At 41.3% G+C, this 25,208-nt stretch overlaps 1 protein-coding gene across 4 annotated transcripts in view; it reads right to left on the bottom strand.

The window, feature by feature from the left end:
• Window positions 1-2,085: 2,085 nt before the first annotated feature.
• The window catches only part of GATA6 (GATA binding protein 6), a 29,576-nt gene continuing 6,453 nt past the window's right edge, over window positions 2,086-25,208 (bottom strand). For all 4 annotated transcript variants that reach the window (XM_053664203.1, XM_037134077.2, XM_053664202.1 and 1 more), the window contains exons 3-7: window positions 24,247-24,413; window positions 20,560-20,685; window positions 19,504-19,591; window positions 19,305-19,408; window positions 2,086-3,455 (exon numbers count right to left, since the gene is read on the bottom strand). In XM_053664203.1, coding sequence (XP_053520178.1) covers window positions 3,285-3,455; window positions 19,305-19,408; window positions 19,504-19,591; window positions 20,560-20,685; window positions 24,247-24,413 — 656 coding nt within the window. In that variant the 3' untranslated portion in view covers window positions 2,086-3,284. The remainder of the gene's footprint in view (window positions 3,456-19,304; window positions 19,409-19,503; window positions 19,592-20,559; window positions 20,686-24,246; window positions 24,414-25,208) is intronic.

The following is a 25,208-nucleotide window of genomic DNA, read 5'->3' as shown; positions in this document are numbered from 1 at the left end:
GTATTTTGCTTCTCAGAGTCACAGGGACCTGTCGACCCCGTGGACAGTGCCAGGGCATAGAGAGAACTTCACACACCAAAACCACCACACTGCCCCAAAATGAAAGCATGTGGGATCTGGCATATAACCGCTGAAGACTTGTATTGCCCTTCCAGCAGTTGACCTATCTATAATCTGAAATTACATCAATTTTCCAAGGACTGGGGAAAACATTTCCCATGAGCAAGAAGTTAATTTATTTGCAGGGGGAAATGAATAGCTCCCTTTGCTTTCCTGACCCTCCCATCAGCACCAGGAAGCAACACAAAGTGACCCTGAAGAGAAACCCCAGACAGAGCCTTCGGTTATGTAAGATGACCTAAAATCAGCGGAGAGCGAGAGAGGAGATAAATTCTGCAGCCCACAGTAATGCGTCTGCCAACTACTGAAGCTGGGGGGAACCTTCCATGTAAATGTACTCCACAGTGAGAAGTGACTCGTTTCTGCGCATCATATTCTGGGGGAGGGGGTGCCGAGATTACACGTTTGGAAGAAATGGTCAAACTTTCACTGTATACAATCACAGGTGAGAAAGTTCCCATTGACAAAGCCTAGATCAGTGGAGTTTGCTGTGTTAGGACAGGCTACAAGCCCTCTCCTTCTGCCCTTAGTCATTTATTTCACAAAAGCTGGAGTTCTTTTTCCCCTTTATGTTCTAAAGAAAGAGGAGCTTTAGCAACCTAATGGCACTTTAGGATTGGAACTAGCAACATCTGAGACCATCCCCAGAAAAAAAAAAAGATCATTTGGAAGCTCCAATAAGAAAAATTCATTTCCCAATCAAAGCACATTAACTCTAACAACTGCCAACCCACCAGAAAGCACTCAAAGTAATGAAAACCGTAAGAGGAAGGAGGGGCAAAAATGAGGGGATAATTTTCTTTTGCTGTCAGACCAGCCCTGTTCTATTAAACAATCAGCTGAACTCCCACTGTTATCTCTCAAGCATCCTCCCCATCCATCTCTGCCACCGCCTGGGCTGGGGGGATCCCCCATATCACTCTCCCCAGCATTGTTGAAGAAGTGCAGGTGAGCCAAGACACATCAGATTCTCAGACCGCAAACCTCTGATTCTGCACAGGGACTAAGACATTCCAAAAACCCATGTGGTAGGAGTTCCTGACACTCTTCTCCAATCAAGTTCACACTCACTGCTTACTATGTGCCAGGTCCTGTGCTAAGCACTTTATATGTACTCTTTCCTATGAGTTGTGAGCTCTGTGTTACTGGCATCATTTTACAGGTGAGGAACATGATTTGGATAACTTGCCCAAGGTCACAAGGCTCATGCAGTGCAGTGCAGGACGTGAAGCCTAGTGATCTGGCTGCAGACCCAGCACTCCTAACCACTGTTATAGCCCACCTTATGGTTACTTTCAGGGCGCGTGGGGGCTCAGTGGCTTCCCCAGACACACACATACCCTAGCCCTGAGTCTGACTTCTAACACCACCCCACCACAAAGGAACACCACAGAATGGCTGTAATCATGGAAAGAAGTCAAAAATGCCCCACACTTTGGAGCCAAAATGAAATTACACCATTGTGTTGTGGAACAGCTTCTTGATTTCCTGAAATCCGCCCAACAGTGAAGAAAAAGCAGAGACTGTTCAGACCATTTCATAGCTTCTGGTGAGTGAAAAAACTTCAACCTCAGAGAAGCTTTCAGACTTAGTGGCACTTTGCAAAATGAAAGTTCCAGAAATGAGACCGTTTCTAGACTATAAAGTATATTTCATTCAGAGGGAAGAAATTCTGGGCTTTTTCAAGGTTTCTAAGGGCTGATCCTAAAGAGAATGCTTACAATCTCAGATAATAAGGTATAATACGGGGTCCCTTTCACTTATAAAAATTGTCCCCAATGCAAATTGAAAGTGACAACTAACTCCATGTGCCAACTTCAAATAAACCATGTTATAAAACAGCTCCAAAAAGATAATTCATTGAAAGGAAGACTGTAAGGCAATTTGCAAACCTCACATGCGCTTGTTTTATATGAAAATCTATAGCCACATACATTATCAAAATGAAACTAAAAGGGAAGGAAATTCACTGTACAGAAGACAAAACAATACCCTTTTTATTTTTAAAACTGGTGAAATAGGTTTCCATATGACATCCCATTTTTAAAAATTTATGTAAACCAACCTGCCTGTGGGTCAATCACACTATAGAGACTTCATCTCGGTGTGTACAGATGCCTATAGAGTATTTACAAATGGTGTCTGTTAGGTAGTAAAGTTTTGTTGCAAATTTTCCAGCATGTATTCCACAGTAAAATAAAGGGGGGAGGGGTATTGGTGTTCTTGTATAAGAATTCTTAACAAATGAGTAGAGGTGATTTTCCTGAGAGAAGATTTGTTCTTGAAATACTTTTCTTTAACAATTGGAAATACAGAAATGGGATGTAGTTGTAAAAGAAGCATAAGAATGTCTAAGTTAACATTTTTCTTTTAAATTATTTAAGTACCATTAAGTTAAAATGTTTACATTCATTATAAAAAATGTTGTTAAATCTTATGCAAATGATTTAACACTGATTGCTGCAACGCAAATTGCACTTTAAAAAAAATTATTGTATACATGGAAGAAAAATATCGTTTGCTACCCTGTTTACAAATTCCAACTGACTGCAGATCAGTCACACAATATGAACTTTGAGAAACGTCAGTCACAGTGTATGTTACAGTTATAATGCAGTCCTGCAAACTGAGTGATACTTTTGACAATGACCTCATGAACCGACTCAGCCTCCAGAGATGTGTACCAAATGGCCTCAAATGGTCTTCTTCGTGAACACATGTAAAATCTGGGTGTGGAAAGGCATTAAAAAATTCTGGAATAACCAAAACCCATCAGAAGAAGCACATGATTTGGGGCAACACACATTAAAACCTTTTTTAAAAATCTCAAAATTCCTTAGCAGACAAGGCCCCAGTCCTGGTCCAGGTTCCTGGAAGTGGCCCAGCGGATGCCCTGGCAGACCCACAGGTAGGCTGGCTGGAAGTGGCCTGTGCTGTGGGGCTGCACTGGCCTTCCCGGGAAGCGCTCCGTCTTCTCCCTGGCTCTTCACTGACAGGGGCTGGCTGGTAAGGCAGAGCGAGCCACTTGGGAAATGCATCTCTTTCAAATAAAGGCACGGAAATCACACATCAGAGGAATGTTCTGTCAGCATACTCGCCCCGGTTTGCACAGTGTGGCATAATCGCTGCAGGTCCCGAGGGCCCTCCCACTCCAGGCAGCGGGCTCAGGCCAGGGCGAGCGCACACCATGAATCCTGTCTCACCGAGGAGGACGTGACTTCAGCTGGTGAGGCCAGGCTGACACCTATGTACAGCCCATCTTGACCTGAGTACTTGAGCTCGCTGTTCTCAGGGTTCGTGCTTTCTCCCGCTCCAGACATCACTGGGGCACCCGCCTGGCAGAAGATGGGGACAGAGAGGAGGAGACAGAGAAGGGGAGAGAGTTATCGATAAATCTGTCAGGCATCAGCTCCTGCTAGGTAAACACGCAGGGACAAATGAGATGGGCAGTGCAGCCTGAGCAAGGGCTGTTCACTGTGCTCCACAGGGCCATCGACCTAACCCTCGAGATTTCAGCTCTCAGACACATTCTCCTGTTATCTGGAGAACTCATGGCAGTAACCACACAGCAACATGTGCAGCTGGACAAAAGTAGAAAAGGAACTGGAAGAAGCCTATTTGTAAAAAGTGCCAAACCCTGAGATCTCTGACAGTGAAACAAGCCACACCACATAGGTAAACAGACCCTAATGATGCCCACACAATCTAATCATTTCAAGAGAAAATGCAGAGCATTGCGTATATACACTCACACACATGGCAGAGCCACAAGGCTTAGCAGTTATGTCAAAGTCTAAGAGAGAAAGCTACACAGCTTAGCAAAGACTGATAAATGAAATTTTCGAGCACTGACTTCATGGAAATTTAACCCATGCATACACAGGTTTAAATATCTACCTCACTTACCTTAATTCTTTCCAAGAAGAATGGGCTATGTTTGAAGCAGATCACATTATAATGAAAATGCTAACATCCTGTATCTGTCGTGATTGTGGCAATTATTTCTCAAAGCAAAAGGTTACCTTTGTATTGTTTCATTCCTTCCTTCCATCCAAATGAGAAAGGCCATATAGAAAAAACATCATTTATTTGACATAATTTCGTAGGATCAAGCCACAATAACTAATCATGTTTAGACTATGGTTTGAGAAAGCAGTTGCATTTGGCTCTTTTAAAAATCTAGCCATAGTCACATATGTTTAAACCCTGCCTTGTGCCTTCTTGAAGCTCAGAAGCCCGTCATTTCCTCTGTGCTTTCAGGGTTCTACCCCATATATTACTGGATACTTGGTTTTTGACACAGGTAGAATATTTTGTACTTCTCAAAGCATACCTTTCTTTTACACACATAATCCCATTAAATCCTTAAAACATGTTTCTGGCTGAATTGATGTTACATTCGCTTCAGAGAAAACACAGGGCACCAGACACAGGCTGAATTGAAAGTAAGGTGCACCAAGCTTCCCTAGCTCCAGAAGCCTGGAAGACAGTGTAGTCCTACTCTTTGCTGGATAAAACCTGGTTTTCTCTCTAATCCTCAAAATAACCACACAAATTAGTCAAAGAATGTGTATGAATGACCCATGGACATGGACAACAGAGTGGGGATTGATGGTGGAGTTAGGGGGGCTAGGCGGAGAAGGGCAAAGAGGGAAAAAATTGAGACAACTGTAATAAAATAAACAATAAAAAAGTTACAAGTTAACCACATGATGCTAGGAGGTGGGGCTTCTGGAGGTCTGACCATGTGACTTCCTGTTTTTTTTACCCCAGTGTTCTACCAGCTGGACAGACCAAATCTAGCCCCTTTACAGGTATCCAATCCTTCCTTTTCCTAGGAAGAATCCAGCAATGATAGTACCCCACTCCCAAACTTCTTTTTAAGTAACACAAACTAAAAGGCTTAAACTGAGGGCACTGGGTACATAAAAAGCAAATTTCAAAGGGTCATTGATGTGCCTAAAATTTTAAATAGATTCTTGCGAAAATTTTGAAATAGCTGAAATAATCCTGTCAAACACACTAAAGCTATGAATTTGGTTACGCATATGAATATGGTGACAGCTCTGACCAGTGTGGCTCAGCTGGTTGGGGGTCATCCCACAAAGCAAAAGGTCACTGGTTCAAGGTCAGGGCACATGACTGGGTTGCACATTTGATCCCAGGTGGGGCACATATAAGAGGCAACCGACTGATATTTCTCTCTTGCACTGATATTTCTCTCCCTCTCTCCCACCCTTCCCATCTCTCTAAAAATAAATATTTTCAAAAATATACAGTGATTAGCTTTAGCTCTTAAATCCAAAATCCCCACACGAGCAAAGCCAACGTGGATCCAGATTTTTAACCCCAAAGAAATAAACAAAAGGATGACATTGAATTACAAAAGGACCCCTCATTTTACAGTCTTCATTAGCTATTATACAGCTAGTGGAAAGAGTGAGTTCTTTTATAAATGATTTATGCCACACTCAACTTTGCATTGATCTATTTATTTCCCCCAAAGCACATCTGCATTTATCTGACTAAATCTGACTTTATCATAGCAAGTACTATTCTCTGAAATGAAGAGGGTGCCTCCATTGGCGCAGGAAGCAGCCCACCTGGCCACAAGTGCTAAGGACAAGAGTGGGCTTTCAAGTAGTGTCCTGGTTCTGCCACCCACAAGTGTGGTCACCTCCCCAAGTCTCCTTCTCCATAACTGGTTCTGTCTTACCTGCCTCAGGTATGGCAGTGACAATTAACTGAGATGTTCATAGAAGCATCAGCATGACACCTTGCCATGTGGAACATTCCACAAAAAGAAGATATTGTTATTGGTGAGGAATGGGTGTTCAGAATGGGAGGCGTGCAGGACATGAGAAACCTGTTCCTGGGGAAACCAGCCAAGACAGAGAGCTAAGTGGAGAAGTCAAAAGAAACAGTGTGGGAGAGGTAAACTAGAAGGCCTGGCCTGGCACTTTCTGTGCCTCAGTTTCCTCACTATAAAATGGAAAGAAACAGAAACATCTTTGTGTAAGGTTGTCATAAGAATTAAACTTGTTCATATATGTAAAGCTCTTACGACAGTGTGTGGTGATGGTAAAGACTACATAAGTATAAGCTACTATCAGTAGCTTGTTATTACTGTTGAGGATAGAGTGTAGGAACCTACCTTAATCTCCCAATTCTGTTCTTCACCAGGTGAGTTACCACCATCACTGGGTGGGAGCAGTGGGAATTCAGAGCTAAGTGAACCCCACCTCAACAATGACCTTATCCTAATTGTTAGAGACAGCTCTTTGCAAGCAAAACAAAAAAGACAAAAAAAAAAAACAAGGTGTTTCCACAGCCCTTCAAAAGGCTCACTGGCCCTTTTTTAAATAAGCCTCATTAAAGAAATCTTAATATCTTCATTATTATTCTTATACCTGAGCAATAATTCCAAAAGCTACCAGTTGAAATATCTGTCTTCAGACAAAAATGTTAAGCTATACAGCAGGCCAAGAGCCCTATTGTCAATGGGCAGGGCAAACCACAAATTACATAAATTAGTGATGAGCTCCTTAAAAAAAAAATCAGCTGTAAGGGGTTAACATACAAAATTTATAAAGAATTTATACAACTCACCACCAAAAACAAAGAAACAAATTTAAAAATGGGCAAAGGACCTGAATAGACATTTCTCCAAAGAGGATATACAGATAACCAATAGACATGACAATATAGTCAACATCACTAAACATCAAGAAATATAAATTAAAACCACAATGAGATATCACCTCACATGCTGGTGAGAGTGTGGGAAAAAAGGAACACCCGTGCACTGTTGGTGGGAATGCAGATGGGTACAGCCACTGTGGAAACAGTGTGGAGTTTCCTCAAAAAAATAAAAAATGGAACAGCCTTACAACCCAGTGATTCCACTTCTGGGAAATGTCTGAAGAAACCCAAAACACTAATTTGAAAGAATATATGCACCCCTATGTTCACTGCAGTGTTATTTACAATCACCAAGATATGGAAGCAACCCAAGTGCCCATCAGTAGATGAGTGGATAAAAAAGCTGTGGTTCATTTACATAGCAATACTACACAGCTGTAAAAAAGAAGGAATCTTACCTTTTGCAACATTATGGATAGACCTGGAGAGTATCATGCTAAGTGAAATAAACCAGTCAGAGAAAGACAAGTACCATATGATTTCACTCATCTGGAATCTAATGAACAAAATAAGCCAACAAATAATATGTATATATGTGTATATATATGTGAATATATGTGTGTGTGTGTGTGTGTGTGTGTGTGTGTATAATCAGCTGATTTGAAATCAAAAGCAACATCTGAGTCTCTGAGAAAAACTAGCCCAAGTACTTGTGCTTAAAGCTTGAAAACCATATTCGAACATGAAGTATGATAATGTAAAACTTTTATGTATCCCAATCATACGTAGCTCAGTAAAAAATAAATTATGATTTTTATGTAATGATATATAGTAAGAGCTGATAAAATCGTGATAAGCCCAGATCAGCTCATCCGTGGCCAGCAAACCTAAATTCTGATACACACCTTAGAAGGCAGTTAGCAGAGACATCCAGAATTTTACACCCTACTTAGCTCTGTAATTTCACTTCTGAAAATGCATTTATAAGGAAAGAATTTTAAGGAAGGGAAAGGCTCTGCACAGGAAGACATCCATTGCAGGTTTACTTATAATAGTGGAAACCATAGAAATAATCTAATGTCTAATAATGAGAATGATTTGGAAAAGCAAAGTACATCCGCTCAATAAACTGTTATGCAATTATTAAAAATAATATCATGCAGCAAAGTGGAAAAACTCCTGTAATGCAATGTTAGCTGAAAAACAGCAGGATATAAAATTTCTGTCATAATTACAACTTATCCATGAACACACAAGAGTATTTTGAGGGAACCCAGGAGGGCATTTAAGAGGGGACCATTTGAGAGAGCCCCACCTATTAGCCATTTATGTTTTTCTTTGAATATTTTAATTAAATGGTATAAGTACTTTGGGGGAAGAATGGAGGACACTGGCACCAGAAACATGAGGCACAAGCACTTGAGGAATGAGCCAGCCTGGAAGGAGTCATAAAGTAGCATGAAATATGGGGAAGAATCGGAGTGGAGGCACTGCCAGAGAGAAGGGTGGGTCGGGAGGTGCCTCATGTGCCCCAGGAGTCCCCTCTGTATCGCCTGGCACAGGCTGGACCTCTGCCATCCATGCCCATGCGAATCACAGAAGCTGAAGCACCAAACGCACTAGGTGGGTTCACCAGTGGAACCTGAGCTCTTGAAACTGGTACTCTTCGTGCAGAAGACTACAGTTGGCACAACTCTCCTTAAGAAACCTGGCTTGTCATGTCATTATTCGTCTAAGTGCCTTTTCCTCATTGGCAATAATCAAGACCTACCTAATGAGAATCAGTACAATTTGGGGGAGAAAATCAGAGAAAACTTACTGTGACCCTGGACCCAGTACGCACACACACACAAATACAAGTAGAAATTTCAACTGGTCACTGTGTCTTCCCACATTTGGTTAAACCCCTGAAGGACTTTAGTTCAGATCACAGATATCTCAACATAGCAAAAGCAGACACCTCACCAGCCCACTCCACCAAATGTTTCTGAACAACAGCACAGAAGAGCACTTGGGAAAGCCTGTAGCTGAATCATCCTTCCTCCTTTCGGGGAGCTCGGACAGGCGGAGGTCCTCACTCTTTCTCTGATCAAAGTGCAGTGAGGGTGGAGCAGAAATCTGTTCTGTGTTTCCATTCACAGCTTATCTGCCCTCCACCCTCCCACAGACAACTGAAAATGGAGGCACTTCCTGTTGAAAAAAACATGTTATCAGCACCAGTCCCAGCCTGGGCTTAGCACTGAGCGCAGGCCAAGTGAGGTGGGAGACGACTGATGGCCCAGCAGCTGGGCTGGAAAACTCCCTCCTATAGGAATAAGTGACTTCAGGGGCAACCCGGCTGCTGCCGACAAGGACGTGGAAAATATCCACTAGCCTGTGAAGTAGGCACAGATCAGGTTTAAATCACCAGATTTTTTGCCTGTAAGAATAAATCTTTGTTGGTTTTCAGACAGATACCCCAAAAGTCAAGGGTTTCTGACTTGATAAACTCGGGTAGTTAATGCCCAGCAGTGCCTGGCTCACCAACATTACCAGTTCTTTCTTTGCCTTTATGGCACATATCCCATAATAGGCAGACAGAGTGACAGCCTCCGGCGGAGATGCCCAGGGAGGCAGCTCTGGAAAGGCAACAACATCTGAGTAAAGAAACCCTTCAAGGACATAGCCTATCTGGGAGAACAACAGCGTAAGTTCTCTGGCTTGGGAATTATAAACATGCATTTCATTTTTTAGAAAGAAAAGCAATAAGCAGTCAACAGGGATGTGCTGGGTCCTCCGTGCTGTAATCTCTCTTAACGCAGCCCCGATCTGAAGAGAGAAAACACTGCACCACAGGCAGGTTGCGGGGGAGCGTGTGATCATAAGACTTTGATGATGGTCACCACTGCCTCCTGAGCTTGCACTCAGACCGTCAGCTTCCATGGCCTCTGATCTGTCCTTCCTACACATCTGAGTAACTGTGGTTACAGCTTTTTCTTGTGTGAGGGGAAGCCAGCCATCCCTCATTGCCAAAGCTCTCTTCTCTGCTTTTATAACCTCTGGGTTAGACTCTCACAGTGCTTTACAGCAGCCTTCCTCAAAAGAAAAAGTAAAAACTACATGTAAGTTCCAACAAAGAAACACTTTCAGATAAATCTAAACTTCCACCCTAAAAACAATGCTCATTTCAGTTTGAATAGAGGTAACCGAAACAGACAAAAAGTGAATTCAAAAATTTCAACACAGGAAGATTCACAAAGTGTTCTGTCCCCATTGGGAGATGTAAAAATTGTCAATCACAACAAAACCCTCTAATTCTCCCACAGTGGCTCAAATCAAGCAAAACAACATGAGCACCTTCCCTCCCGAGAAGAGAGTCACCGTCACTTCCACTGACGACCTGACTCAGTTTTCAGCAGAATGGTAATGTTTTCGTAATCTAACAAAGTCCTTACTGGAGAGCTTTGCTGGCTGCCCCCGTGACCCCTCTCGCTCCTTCTGGGCCTGAGTAAACTAGGTTTTATCCGTACTCTAGGATGCTGCAAGGACAGAAGGAAAAGTCTACACTTACAATGTCCTCTGGACAGAGGAGCAAATGGTTTTTGCACATCTGTACACACTAAAAGAGAAAGCCATGTTGTCGTGAAGAAAGGCATGGCCCAAAATTTATAAGTATATTGGGGTTGTCAGTAAAATACTAATGTAGAAATATAAATTGCAAGGGGGAGGGAGGGTTCGTTCTACAACTTCAAGTCTTTAGCATACTGAAAAAAGTTTTTCTTCTGAAATGAATCAAAACAAAACAGATGACTCTATTCTAGTCTTCAAATTAGCTGGTAAAGAACCCTGAGGCAAAATTTAAAACCTGGTGAATTATGATCTTTTATAACAAAACTGGCTTTTCAGGAGATTGGATGAGTGTCTTTATCTCACCATCTCAATTAGAGAAAGCATATCATAGTCCAAGATCCAAGCAGCATTTACAAGAAAGCAGTATAAATATACTAAGTATCATGAGGAATGAAAAATTGTTGCTATCAAAAATAAAAGCAATATTTAAAATATGGTTACTTTGCTAACACAATAGCTCTCCACCTCTGAATTCCCCTATTAGGAAAGTGAGGATTTATTTCTGATGTCTTGGGATGAAAAACATTGCCAGGCCAATAAAGTACATCTCTATTAATTTCCAAGATTAAATTTAAATAGCGCTATTCTTCTTGAGCTTCAAAGAGGTCCATAGGCATCTCCCACTTAGGCTATACAATACTCCTAAGAACCAGATGGTAGGAATTACTTTTCCTCCGTCAGTAGAGGAAAACAGAGGCTTTACAAAACCTTGGCATCTTACTAGAGTCACACAGTGCCTGGCTGCCCAAAACTGTTTCCTTCCAGCTGCTAATCCGTGAACCCCCAGAATAAACTCCATACCACATTCAGGCTTCAACATCAATCAAGCAACTAAACTTAATAAGAACTTTAAGTTAAAAGTACTTATGCTTAGTAAGATAAAAATGATGCTAGAGGGCGTGCCCAACTCTGGGGAAACCACACCAAGCTACCAACAAACAAAAGAGACACAGCACTAAATAAATATGCACTTAACCATGGGCAGACACGGACTTGGAATCGTTTACTCACATGACTCCAACAGGACCTCGAAATCAATACCTGTTGTTTCTTTGTTCAAATCCTTCTTAGAACCTGAGGTCAATAAAATAATCTCTTGGTGCCCGGTCTCACAAACTCCAACTGCTGGGCCTAGTATGCTAAGTAGCAGCATTATGAGTTATAACATAGGCTAGCTACCACCTGTCTTTGGAGATGCTTTTTTAAATCATTAAAATTTCAGAGAAAATTAACAGGTAGGTCTAAAAATGAACAGAGCTAACACAGTGTATTTAATTCGTATTCATCAGATTTTCATATTGCTAGTAACTCTTTTGGCAGGCACCCATGAAATGCGTAATAAATTACTTTTGTTCCAGGAAAGGAATTCATTTTCTTCAAAGATTCATTTAGCAACAGCATTTCAAAGCATTCTAAGCCAAATTTCTTAAATTTGGCCATGTTTTTCCCATAACATTATTTCAAGCTTTGTGACAATTTTGTATATTCTAACAGAGGCACGGAGATAAAAACTGCAAAGCAACTGTCATCCACAAAGAAACCTGTTCTGAGGCCACAGGAGAAGGCGAATGACATTCTGCCTGCACTTACACTTTACCTCCTAGTCTAATGTTTTCAGACTGTGATAATGAGTCCCTTATTAAATAACTCAGTCCTGGGATAAATTAGGTGAACACATACACTGTAAACTATTTAAGGCACAATACAGTTTTACTGTTTCCTAATATACATAACAAAGCCATCGGATATTAAATGTAGTAGCATGTATTTCTAGCTACTTTTTATCATCCTCCCTGTGACATGCGCACACGCACATGAAAAGAAAACAGGAAAGTCCACAAAAGGCCTTGAGATCAAAAGGAAAGTATGCAAACTCCACATACTTCAAGGTTCCCTGCCAGGGTGACGTGTGACTCTCCCAGTGAAGGCCAATGTGCTCAGACAGGAACGTGAGTTATCAGAAGGGGCTGTGAGAGAAGGAAGGGAGCCTGGCACGTAGGGAGCATGGAGATAAAATGCCAACAAAATATTTATGTTCATGCTTGTAGCAAGTGGGATATTAATAACTATGATGATTGGTCAACTCCTGGGAGTGGTAACAGCCCTGGACTGGGAGCAGGAGACGTCGGTTCCAGTCCCGGCTTCACCGTGGGCTTGTTTTGTGACCTTAAGGAGTCGCTCTGGGCCCTGGTTTATAAATGAGGCAATAATAAGGCCTAACCGCAACTCTCTCTCAGACCCTTGTGGGAGATTAATGACTCTGTAACTTTTTCTATTCATTTAGAAGAGAGTGTCTTGGACTATAAACCCCTGGAGATAAAATTGACACTTGCCTATTTAAAAAAATGCATTTACAATGATTTTGTAGAAATTAACTGAAAGCAATCTGAACATTCTGAAAAGTTCCAATTAACTTAGCGTTCACTGTATATGAATTTAAGTCACAGCATTCAAAGAATTTTAATACTTAATATTTTATGAGAATCTTTCTAATCGCATTACAAACAGTAAATTTTACTATTTTTTCTGGTACCCAAATAGTATATTTGTACTATATATGGTACCCAAATGTCTTATACTATAATACATTTCATTAATAAGTATAATAATAAAAAGAAAAGCTGTACAGTGTGCCTTTTATGTTTGGCCATGAGTAAATCGCTTCTCTGGCACTATTTTTCCAACTGCTTCAGTGGGACAATATTTAATGCTGAAAATTACTAATTGAATTAGTCAGATTTAATTAAGAAAATATAATTCCTTCTCTTTAAACATTTCAGTATCCAGTATACTACATACCATGCATTAATCTAGCCACACCACGGTGATAACAACCGGGGTCCAAATCCAAGCCCTTAATACATAACCTTGGGCCCGTTACTTACCTTCTGAGTCTCACTCCTGACAACAGAAAATGATAATTAAAGAACCTTCATAGTAGAGTTAATAATTAGGAATAGAAGAGGAAATGTCCATAAAACACCTGGAACATAAAAAACTATTGATAGAAGCTAGTTTCCTGCCTTCCTATGTCCACTATCTTATAAATGAGAAAGTGTGAGAAAGGGAGAAAACTTCTCAAAAGCAAGAGGGCAACTGATAAAATGCAAGACTAATCCACCAATGTCTGGTTTTCAAGGACTCTAGAGGCTCTTGTGGAAGAGTTAAGTTAGGGGCTCAGCAGGAATTGTTTTGTCTCTGTTCTAGCAGCCTCTGGAATCGGACCCTCTCTTCACAGCCAAGTTCCTCTAAGTGAAAGCAACTCACACTGTATAAACCACCTTTCAGCTGTTCAATGATTATAGGAACAGTTAATAATAATAGGAACTATTATTTTGTGGCCAACCATAATGCCACAGTAAATTTAATTACCTGGAAAAAAAGACAATGCAGTATAAATTTGCCAATAAAGAAGTAAGCTACAGGACTAATAAGTGTTGCTTTCCAATTTTTTACCACAGGATGCAAATATTTAAAAATCTATATAAAGAATTTTAAATATTAGCCTGCAAAGCACCTAACTTCCCTTCAGAAAGACATCCAGACATCATAACAAGCATCAGTTCCTCAACCACTCTCTGTAGGCTACAAGCACTTATGGGTGTGCATTAACTCTCTCAAACTACTTCCAGCACAAGACTTAGCACCACGCAGCTCAAGAGAAGTATGTCTTTTGCCCTGGCTGATGTGGCTCAGTGGACTGAGTGGACCCCGTAAACCAAAGGGTCACTGGTTTGATTCCCAGTCAGGGTAAATGCCTGGGTTTCGGGCCAGGTCCCCAGTAGGGGGCATGTGAGAGGCAACCACCCACGGACGTTTCTCTCCCTCTCTCCCTCCCTTCCCCTCTCTCCAAAAAAATAATTTTTTTAAAAAAAGAAAAAGTACATTTTCTGACAAGGTCTTTGAATAACATTATTATCAAGGGGTGACTACAATAAGAAAACAGGTCTAGCTAGGAACATAGCATCTCAGAAGAATAAATGAGACAGGAATGAAGAAATCTATTTAGCAAGGAGAAACTGACCAGAATAGGTAACGTCCACACAGAGGCATGGAGTCAGAGGGGGAGGAACATGAGATGAGGTCCTTGTCTCAGATTAAGGTCATCTGCTCTCTTGTGTCAATGTATCACCAACAACAAACCACAAGGTGAAGAAACTTTTTCCTATCACTAACACACCAAGCCTAATATGTTTCCCTTCATGTCACGTGCCTGCCACCCTAACCCATCTTGCCCTGAGGAGCCCTGGGGACGGACAAACTAAACATTATAAGTTGCAAGGTCAGGGCATGTCACCAGCTCTGAGGAAGACTTTTTTTTTCCTTACTATTTGTGAGGGGGAACCCTGCTTGTAAAATGTATGAGTATGAGCACGCTAGCATTTGTTTACAATTATCACAATACTCCCAGCTAAGAATGTTTTCATTGTTGGGCGCTAGCACACAGAAACGCATCTGTGACTGCAGTGGAGGTTACAGAAAGTCCACCATTTAGAAATGAATGTGGTTTGAGCCCTTCTTCAGCAGGACTCTACCTTCCACCTATTTTACCAGCCTAATCTGCCTTTGGCTTCTTACACCCTGCACTGCAGACACATTTAACCCCTAAAACCGTCCCTGAAGTACCACAGACATCCACGCTCCTCTTCTTACTGAACACCTTCATCCCACTGTGTCCCCCACAAAAATCCAACCCATTAACTCGAATTTCCTCTACTCTATGGAGCCATCTCCAGCTCTGCATTCAGAATTCACCACTCCCTGCTTTAGCTTCCTACCCTAATTTGTCCCTTACAGCACTTCCAAATCTAACCACCAGTCAGATCTGCCTATACCTGCCCCCACGACTACCACCACCTCATGAAAAACCTGAAGCCAGGAAAGCTGTTTTACTCACTTCTAAACAGGGCCTCCCATAGTGCAATGCTTTATAAATGGAACAACAACTGTAAAGCAAGGCCTAGTCATACACAGGGTGGGGCAAAAGGTGTACAGTTGTTCTTATGGAAAATAATATAATAACTAATAAGCTGTGTCTCACATATTCACAGCTGTAAACCTATTTTTGCCCCATCCTGTATGTTTAGCGATTTCTTATTCTCAGACATTTTCTTACTGTATTTTCCATCCCCAATTTAATCTTTCCCATCCCAAAGGAAATTAAGAAATACCTTAAAGACTACATAGGGGAAACTTATCTTTAAGTCCAAAAGTCACAAAAAAATGATCAACTACCAAAAAATTAAGTTTAACATTATTTCTTAACAAAGATTCCAAAGCAACCAGATATGGACTTTTTAAATCCTGGGCTGTACAGCAACGGGTCTTCCTGATTTCACACGCAAAACAAACTACCCTCTCTCTACCTCTGCCACACATCCCCCACACACACAGCCTACAACACTGATCCAGTGACCATCAGAAGAAATGTCTTTTTTCTTCCCGGGCAGAGGTCTAGTTAAAACACAAAATGGCAACAAGTATGGAACATAAAGCTAAGACATGCAAAAAAAAAAAAGTCAAAGAAAGGAGGCTTCAGAGCAGTGCAAAAATTATTTTTGTGGCACTTGTCCTGGAGGAATGCCAAATGTTGTACACGAAGAATCCTGCCCACCCCTTCACCCTGCTCAGGAAGGAGCCCTGGAGGCCCCTTCGCAGCGGCAGAAGATTCTGCCAGCACACTCGGCCCCTGCCAGGCTGGCTCAGGAGCCGGGCCGCACCCGAAATCAGTGCCACCACCTGAGCATGCCCACAAGCAAGGCAGTGCAGGAACAACAGGACTGAAAAGAAGGCTGGTGGGAATGCCTACTGGTGATCTTCCAGAGTTGATTTCTCAAGGTGAATGAAAATAAACAGCAAGTTTGGTTAAGACTTCTGCAGTGGTCTGACATCCTTGCAAGTCCAAGATATTAATATTCAAATATTCAAAAATAATATAAAGATACTACGGAAAGGTAGAGCAGTTCCGCTGCCTTTTACACCTCTCAGTGGAAGAACATGTGGCCCCAGTTCCTATCTTCCACTGGATGCGTAAGACCGCCTTTTTGTTTTGTAGCTCAGTTGTCCCTGTCAAGCTAGGGTAACTCTAATTTCCCCCAAAGGGGCCACTGGAGGTCAGCGGGATGTACCCATCATCATAGGAGGCTTATTATACACCAAGCCAGTGGAGGTGCCACGTACTACGTACCAGATACAGCACCCGGATAGTATGTGGATATAACATTTTCCTCACCTACAGGCCTTCACCGAAACCCTGTAAGTGGTCAGCACAAACAGCCAACTGCCCTCCAACATCATAAACCATGACTAAAAAGGGAAAATGACATCTTTGTCAACATCATCCCCCTTCACAAGTGCTTCTGCCCCTCAGCTCACTGATAACTAACTCCCCCAGCACGCTCTTCACGGCTCCTTGGCTGCCGGTGGCCGTGCACACCCAGAAAGCTCTGAAAGGTGCCAAGGAACCAAAAAACACATACCGCACTCCTCCGCATGGTGACCTGGGGAGACACCTAGAATCTACAATTATTCTTAGAGGGGCAGAGTTTCCAAAGGCAGCCAGCAGACTGGCTTCTGCCAAGCAGGCACGGCAGGTGGGGGCTGACAGGCACATCCAGGATGGGTAAACCAACAGGAGAAAACCCACACCCCAGGCGCCAGCTGAGCGCCCGCGGAGCAGGCCACAGGTGGGTCTCTGGGTGAGGGGAGGAGGGTGTGCTGTCCACCCCACAAACGCCCACGCACCAGAAAACTGTCAGGGGGCGTTTCTGTGGCTGTCTGCAGCTCTCACGGCCGGTTCCTCGGTTCCTCAGAGGCTGCAAAGGCCACAGGGAGGATGGGAGCTTAGAGCAAAAGACCTCGAGTAGAACTGTTCACAGATCTCCTAATCTCTAAAATCCTGTTGCTTTGCCTGCTGGCCATAGGGAGGGAATGGAGCATTCTGACTCGCAGGTGAGAGATGCTGGGACACCAAAGCCTAACTCCTGAGGTTCCTCTTCCAGAAAGGCCAGCACCAGACCCATCCCAGCCTTTTCACTGTTCCTTCTCTGGGAGGGCAACTGACTGGACTTGCAAATTGCCAGCTTTGACCTTTTACATCACAGAACCACAAGAACAGAGTGGACCCCACCTGCTAGGGTTGTGAGTCCCCAAAGCCCATCGCTGGGCCAATATCTACTTCTCTGCCCTCTATCATTCAAATCTGCCTTTTGCTATGCTTTAAACTGGACTGTTTCACTAACAAAAGTGACTTAGAGCTGACTGCAGTCATTTCTGTTAAAGAAGGTAGATACTGAGGCTGAAAATCTGGCTGTTCCCTCAAAGCTTTGGAAAAGCAGAACTTAGTTAGGCCTCATTACCTGGATTTAGGGCATAATAAAAATTATTTTTAAATAATTTTGACCTTTTCATTTCCCCACAAGGACCTGTTCCATTTACCACTTTAGATCCTTAAAATTATATGTAACCCTCCTGTAAAAACATCATACACCAGAGTCCAGCTTCATAAAGGCTAGACACATTCTTTAACCCGTCTGTAACAAACAAAAACAAAAGGCTTTTTCCCTTGTGATACTCTGATCAAAATTCTTATTTCATTAAAGGAAAATCTCAGAAAAATCTGGGTCAGAGGACAAAGGAAATAAATATAATTTTAAGCACAGTTTAAAGCAATTTTAATGGTTTAATTTTCCCTTGGTTAGGTCTGTGAAAATATGGCGGAAGAAAAGAAGCCAGCTCTGTGGTTCCCAAGCCCTGACTAGAAGACTCCTCAAGGGCAGGGTTTCAATGTCACCTGGGGGCACTTGTTCAGAAGCACAAATTTCCAAGCCCCACGCCCAGATCTCTGACTTAGAAAATCCAGGGTGGGGCCCAGGAATGTGTAGTATTTCTAAGTACCTCAAATAAAACAAAGCCAAATGTAGAAAACAATTACTAAGTAAATAGGGATGTTTAAGGCTGGCGTTTCATCCTAAACTATTCTCAGTATCTGGGACATTCTGCCCAGGCCCCACCCTGGACTTCAAGGAGACCGAGGGTGAAACCTGGCCATTTTAAAATATCACCCAGATAAATTTAGGAAATACTAGGGTGGAAGAGTGCTCTTCACTTAAGAAAAACTAAATTCCAATCACAACTTTACAGAAACTAACTTTGTGGGTGATCTTCATAAAGACCTTCACTCAAACAAAATTGCTGACAGGTTTGTAGCAAGGCTGAATGAAAGAAGCCTGGGGACAATTAAGGTGCATTTGAAGAAGGCAAGGCCTCCTTGCAAGAGGACAATTGGGCAAAGAAAGATCAGTGATACAGCACCTGACACATTATGATGAGCTGTGTTTTGAGTAGATGATAAGGAGGGAAGGAAGGAAAGAAGGAAGGGTAAGGGAATGATGGAAGGGAAGGGAAAATCAAAAGCATGAGTTGATAGAATAAACAAAAGCAATTTAAATGTCATGGGCTTTGAGGTGTAGGAAACCACTGAACTGATAGTTTTTTTGATCTACATTAGAAATACATACATATATTAGGTATATAATACCAGGGTTATATATTTACACATATATTTATTTTTATATATAAACTATACATATTTCCAGGTATGTGTGCATATATACACACATACAAATATACATACATACACATACCTGGAAATAAAACAATTTAAAGCACTTCAACCAAAAACTTCTAGTTTTTACTTGGGTTAATTTAACCATAAAAACATGATATAGCTCTTAATTAAGAAGTTTGTAAAGTACTTAAGTTACTACTTTGTCCACATTTAAATGTAATTTCCTCTAAAAACTATTCTTAGGTATCAGCTAACTAAACTGAACTGTTGGTTTAGTTATTGTGCTATCCGATAAGGTGAAATTTAAGATAATAAACTAGACAGCTACCCAGTAGTTTAGACTCTACACTGTTTTAACACTTACCCCTGAGGCTGTTGGTTGTGTTGTAGGGGAAGTATTTTTGCTGCAATCATCTGAATTGGAAGAGGTGGAAGATGGAGTCATAGGAACAGAATTATTGCTACTACCTGTAACAGTCAAAATTAACCTCATAAATATACATATACTCTACTGTTAAGGTGGGCAAATACTTTACAATCAAACAGCATTTTATTATATTTACCAGAGCAAGCCTTTGACTTATTTATGTTCTTAGGTTTTCGTTTCCTGGTTTGAATTCCCTCTTTTTTCATAGCAAGCGGTCGAGGCACCTAAAAAAAAATTTCACATAGGCCATATGGTTAATAAATATGTTGAAGAAAACCCAAACTTTAGCTAAAGAACCAACATCAGTACTGAAAGCCCTCATTTAAAAGAACTTGGCGTAAATCTCAATCCAAATTTTATGTACACTCAGTAGATTCCAACTGCACAAATACTACACTTACCCCATCAAATGCAGATTCCTTCAGAGCAAATGAGAGGATTTGCCAGGGAGATATTATTCCTTCAATTAGTGCTTATCATTTTATACAACTTCAATTATAGAGAAAAACCACTGAATGAATACTTTTATTTCAAAGAGCTCATGTGCTCTCTTCTTCCAATTATACGTATACAAGGTTATTTTCCTTTTTAAGATGGATGTTTATAATATTTTGTGCTATCCTTAAAGTGAAATATGGACTCTTTCTAACAATAATTATCAAATACAGGGTGTGGCAAAAGTAGGTTTACAATTGTATATGAAACAGCTTATTCTTATATTATTTATTAATTATTCTATTATTTTTCAGACAACTGTAAACCTACTTTTTCCTCACTCTGTATATTACTCCTTTGTAAAAGTATATTTTAAAAAATATACTGCATTAAAAAATTAAGACATAAAATAGTTATTGTGCCCTCCTAGTTCTTCCCATGCTTTTTTCCCTTTCTGCAAGCTTTTTAAAAGGGTTACTACAATTTTAACAATTCTAAAACATACATTCTTCACATTTTAATATTTCTAATATTGTCTTAGTGTGTGTGTGTACAGTTTAACTGGCAGCATTTTTGTTTCTTACTGCCATCTAAGACAATAGTCTGATATAATATCATCCTAAATTCAATAGCATGCATATTAAAAAATCAGATTTTTAAATTTTCATCCTCTGCTCCTTTGCTGACTTTTTTTAACTGAAATCATGTACACAGCACACGGAACACATATGCACTAGGAGCAGAATATGTGGCGCACCCCATGGAGCTTCATGTAGAGTCCGCAGGCATTGCACACAGGTTCACCCTCAGCGTTTCTGCGCCACAAAGTGGTCGTTGTGGTGTGACAGTTGGCACAAGACAGTCCAAGCCGCCGGGAGGAAGGCTAGAAGGCAGCACAAGAAAGTACGTGCACAGTTATTAGTGATTTTTATGTATATGCTACATATACAAGTACATCATGTCCCAGTCATCAACAAGCATGTACCTGGTTATTATAAATAAGAGGTTCACTGAGAAAAAATTTGAAGTGTAATTAGATTGACCTACCAGGCCAAAGAAACTTAAGTTTGACATTGTGTGCTTGATCCCAAACACACATTTGATTTGCTCAAGCATACTAATGTAGATTATAGGGTAACCAGGAACCAGTCACAATGCTGGCCAGTAACTGCACTCACTATTGTCAGGGGTCAGAGACGTAAGGTGACTGAAATGCTACCCCAACTGCCTGCCAACAAGTAAAGTGGCTCTGGGCAAGTCTGTTTCACCTGAAAACTCACGTTAATCAGGTCTATCTCTCACGTGCAGAGGATCAAACCGGAAACTTCTGAAGAACCTATATATTAACAGAAACTGACTTGGGAAAACGTATAAAATGTTCATAGAGAGATATATTTTTAATATACTCCATAGTTACCATGATCAAATGCTGCCTGAATTTTTATATTACTCATTTTTGTAAAGGATAAGCAAATTTTCTGCCATTATTTTAATGCTGGCATTGTCTTATATATTTTATTTACCCTGCCACTAAAATAATGAACTTTTTTTCACACAAAGGGTTAAATGATATTATCAGAAAGTCAACCCTGTTACAGTCATTGATTTCCATGTTCCCTTATGCCTGTCACATCCCTAAAGGGAATTTATTTCCCCTAAATTATGAGAAAATGATAGAGATCGAGATTTTAACCTAGTATCAGCTTCCTCCCTAGAATGTAAAAAATCTAAATTTGTTTATAAATTGCCTAGACAGGCAACTACAAAAATGGTGCCACGATTCCTCTTTTAAAAGCTATCGGAAAAATCCAGGGACCAAAACAGGTTGAAAGTTACTGAATTTGGGAAGTTAGCCACACTAATTTAAGAGAACAAGTTGTAAAGAACACACAATGAAAACCAAAATTGAGCATGTATTAAAAATTCACAGATTAAAGGACAGATGTCCACATATTTTGGTGGCAATTTTAAAAGGTACTATTGAATTTGTCACTTACGATTCACATCCTGTCGTATTACTTTAGCTTTACTCTTTACAGACAAATCATAAAAACAACGGGACACTGGTAAACTCCTAGAACTACAACATTTTAAGAAGCCGGTGCTAAGAAAAAAAATCAACTTGACTTTTGGTAGTAATGGATATGCTTCAATGACAGGAAAACTATTTGGGAACTGCTTTGCTAAAATGATGAAAACATAAAACCTTACTCATCAGGGTTTCTTTTTCTTCTTCCTTTCTGGTTAAAAAATAATAATTTCCTAGGAGAACACTCCTTTCTCTTTATAAATGTAAAATCAGAAAACAGGGGACAGGAAGGTTCATTTTATAAACAGGCCATTTATGACAGTTTCCAGTGGAATTTGGAGCCAGTGTGAAGCAAAGTTGTTATCAGAATTTGCCATTATATCAAAGAACTTTATGACTGTCAACTGCAGATCATAAGTAAAGCCAGTCCTCATAAACATGTGAAATGAAGGTGAGTGGGTTGTAAAAGCTCCTTGTAACGAGTGATCTCAGTTATATTCATCACTGACAAGGAATTCAAGTTAACCATAAATCTCTTATTTTGCAATGTGATTGGTTCTGTACTGCTGGCTAAACAAACTTGGGTTCAACATTCTACTTCTGATAACTAAGGCAGGTCCATCAAAACCATAAATAAGAAGCCCACAAGGAGAACTAATTGATAGACACACCCTTCAATTGGTATGATTTATAACCCATTTACCAAGCATATTGGCTGACCTTGGTTACTGCCAAGACAGCTGCCACACAGAAGGGAAACTAATTGATTCAGAGATGTTAAAAACTGTTTTTCTGATAAGTTATTTTTACTTGTAAAAGCCCACAACAAATGGCACTATCTAAATATGGATGCTACTAGATTAAATTTTTAATGCAACTGGAACCGAAATGGCTACTGTTCTACCAATTTTTTTACTCAATCTCAAGAAAAATGTTACTTCCGAGCTCAGCTAGTTCTCCGTTCAATGCACCTTTCCAAAATAACAATAATAACCATAATAATCAGTTTCATTGTTAATACACAGCCTAATACATGAAAACAAAGAACTTCTTTGGAACATTTTCCAGCCACTTTTTAAAATATCATGCTTGTAAGAAAAATGAAAACCATAGGGAGTCAGTCAGGCAGGCACTCAAGTTAGGGATGGCCTTTGAAGAAAAAAAATAGGGTGTGGGAGGCTGTAACAACTTTAAGGCACATACACTCATTAAATTAACCTTGGCCGTTTTATTTTAAATGCATTAAAAACAAAACAACCATAAAACTAATTGCTTCTCCTTAAGGTGTCAGACTTACATTGTGATGCAATTTCACGCTAATCTGTTTAACACAAAACAACACGTGCAGCATTTATTCCTGCTAATTAGAGTATAACAAATAAATTACCTGGACACTTAAGATGTCTGGCGTCTAACTGTAAAATATTTTACTTTAAAAGGTATTAGAGTGTGTGTACTTGTCTATACAAATGTTAGCCTTACCATGGGACTCGTGAAAGCTTTATTTTCTCTAAGTACCCTCTCCTTTAAAAACGAGAATAATAAGATAATAAGAGATTGATCCCTGAAAAAAAAAATCAGAATCCCCACACTTTAAAACACAGTAAAATGTGTTCATATTGACGAAAACCCTCAACTTGTGAAGAACACACAGACTGCATTTTTTTCTCAAGTTCTATGTAGTTCTGAACAGCCAGATTTCAAAATAACGAAAGTTGGAGTAAATAAATTTTCACCAGACTCAAGGGCAATCCAAAAGATGGATGGAATTTGCGGCTACAACCTGTTTCACTCCAAGAAGAGGTAGAAGGGACCCAGCGGTGTTACAGAAAGTGTTACAGAATCAAAGAAACCTGCGAGGAGGCTGTAGCGAGAATGGGAGTGTGGGGATGTTGTCCTGTTCTACTGGGAGGTGGAGCAGGGTGCTGTGAACGAGCATCGTTTTTCAAGGCCAAACTCCAAACCAGAGCAGAGTGCACAGTGAAAAAAAAAAATCTCTCCTTCACCTAACCGAGGTCGGTATACTCAGTCTTTCCCTCCGGGGGCTACCAACACTACAAATTTCTTGTGTTTCCTACCAGAATTATTTCAGTGCATTTACAAATACATAAAGAGATATGTAAATATAGATTTTTGTACTTAAAAAAACGTGGTAGTACCCTACACTTTTCCTTTTTTTGCTCTTTCATATAAAAGTCATTCTCTATCTTAAGTATGGGGGAAAGGCTGTTTTCCTTCCACAGAGGTTGATTTCAGGATAACCTCCAATCCGGCACCAACAGATCCGGAATCTTCGTTCCTGCGCTCCAGTCGGGCGGGCGGCTCCCGGCAGCGTGACACCTGTCCCCGCCTGGGCGCCCCAGGCAGACTGGGCCGGGCCAGCCCGCAGGGAAGGAGGGCGGCGGTCTCACTCACCACGCGCTTCTGGGGCTTGATAAGGGGCCGGCTGAGGCCGTTCATCTTGCTGTACAGGCCGCAGGCGTTGCACAAGTAGTGGCCAGTGCCGTCCCGCCGCCAGAGCGGCGTCTGGATGGAGCCGCAGTTCACACACTCGCGGCTCTCGGGCAGGTCCTCCAGCAGGTCTGCAGTGAGAAAGGGGACCAAGGCCGGGTGAGGCCGCGCCCGCCCCTCCCCGGGACCCCAGCACTCCACCTTCCTAGTGCAGCCGACTTGCTGCCTGCGCCCTTCCCCACTGACCTCTCTGCTCAGTGGCCACGCCGGGAGCCGGCTGGTGAGGTCCCTATTGATCGCTGACCATTCTCTGCACCCTGGGGCGCGCCCAGTAAAAACCCAGTCAAGTAGAAGTCAGTGCTGGAAGCTGAGCCCAGGTCATTTGCCTTCTACCAACAAGGACCTCGGGGTTGAGATGAACTGTGGGGAGATCGATTTGGGTTCCCTGACCCCTCTTTTCCGGCTGTTCACAGGCTTTTTAAAACTGAAATCCATCATTATTACAGTATGCCACTCGCCAAGCCCGAGCAAACCACAGCGCGTGAACGCTACTCACTGACCCCTGCTCTCGCCCGCCAAGGACCCCAGGACACCGGGAGGCTGCCTCGGTTCCTTTCCCTTCTTTTTCTTTTAAAAAGTATTTACTATATATCCGCCACCCTTCCTATCCCCCCCTCTAAAAAAGACACGTGAAATTACAAATCCTGTTCTCGAGCATTTATAACCAATTAATTAGAACGTGCCTCGGATCTCCTCAGGGAGGCAATGCACTAATATTAACAAGCAGAGATAAACATTGAGTTTTATTTTCATGTCACAACAGCCAAACACTAAAATATTCTGATTGCAATATTCTGCTTCTGGGTCTAATTGTTCCTATCTGCAAAATTTCTACAAACAGTTCATATTTTATTGATCCAGAAAAT

This window comes from Artibeus jamaicensis, unplaced genomic scaffold (assembly GCF_021234435.1).
Source record: "Artibeus jamaicensis isolate MK-2021 breed Jamaican fruit bat unplaced genomic scaffold, CSHL_Jam_final contig_354, whole genome shotgun sequence".
Taxonomy (NCBI): Eukaryota; Metazoa; Chordata; class Mammalia; order Chiroptera; family Phyllostomidae; genus Artibeus; species Artibeus jamaicensis.
The sequence above is the reverse complement of the archived record's forward strand: the minus strand, read 5'-3'. Positions and strand labels throughout refer to the sequence as shown.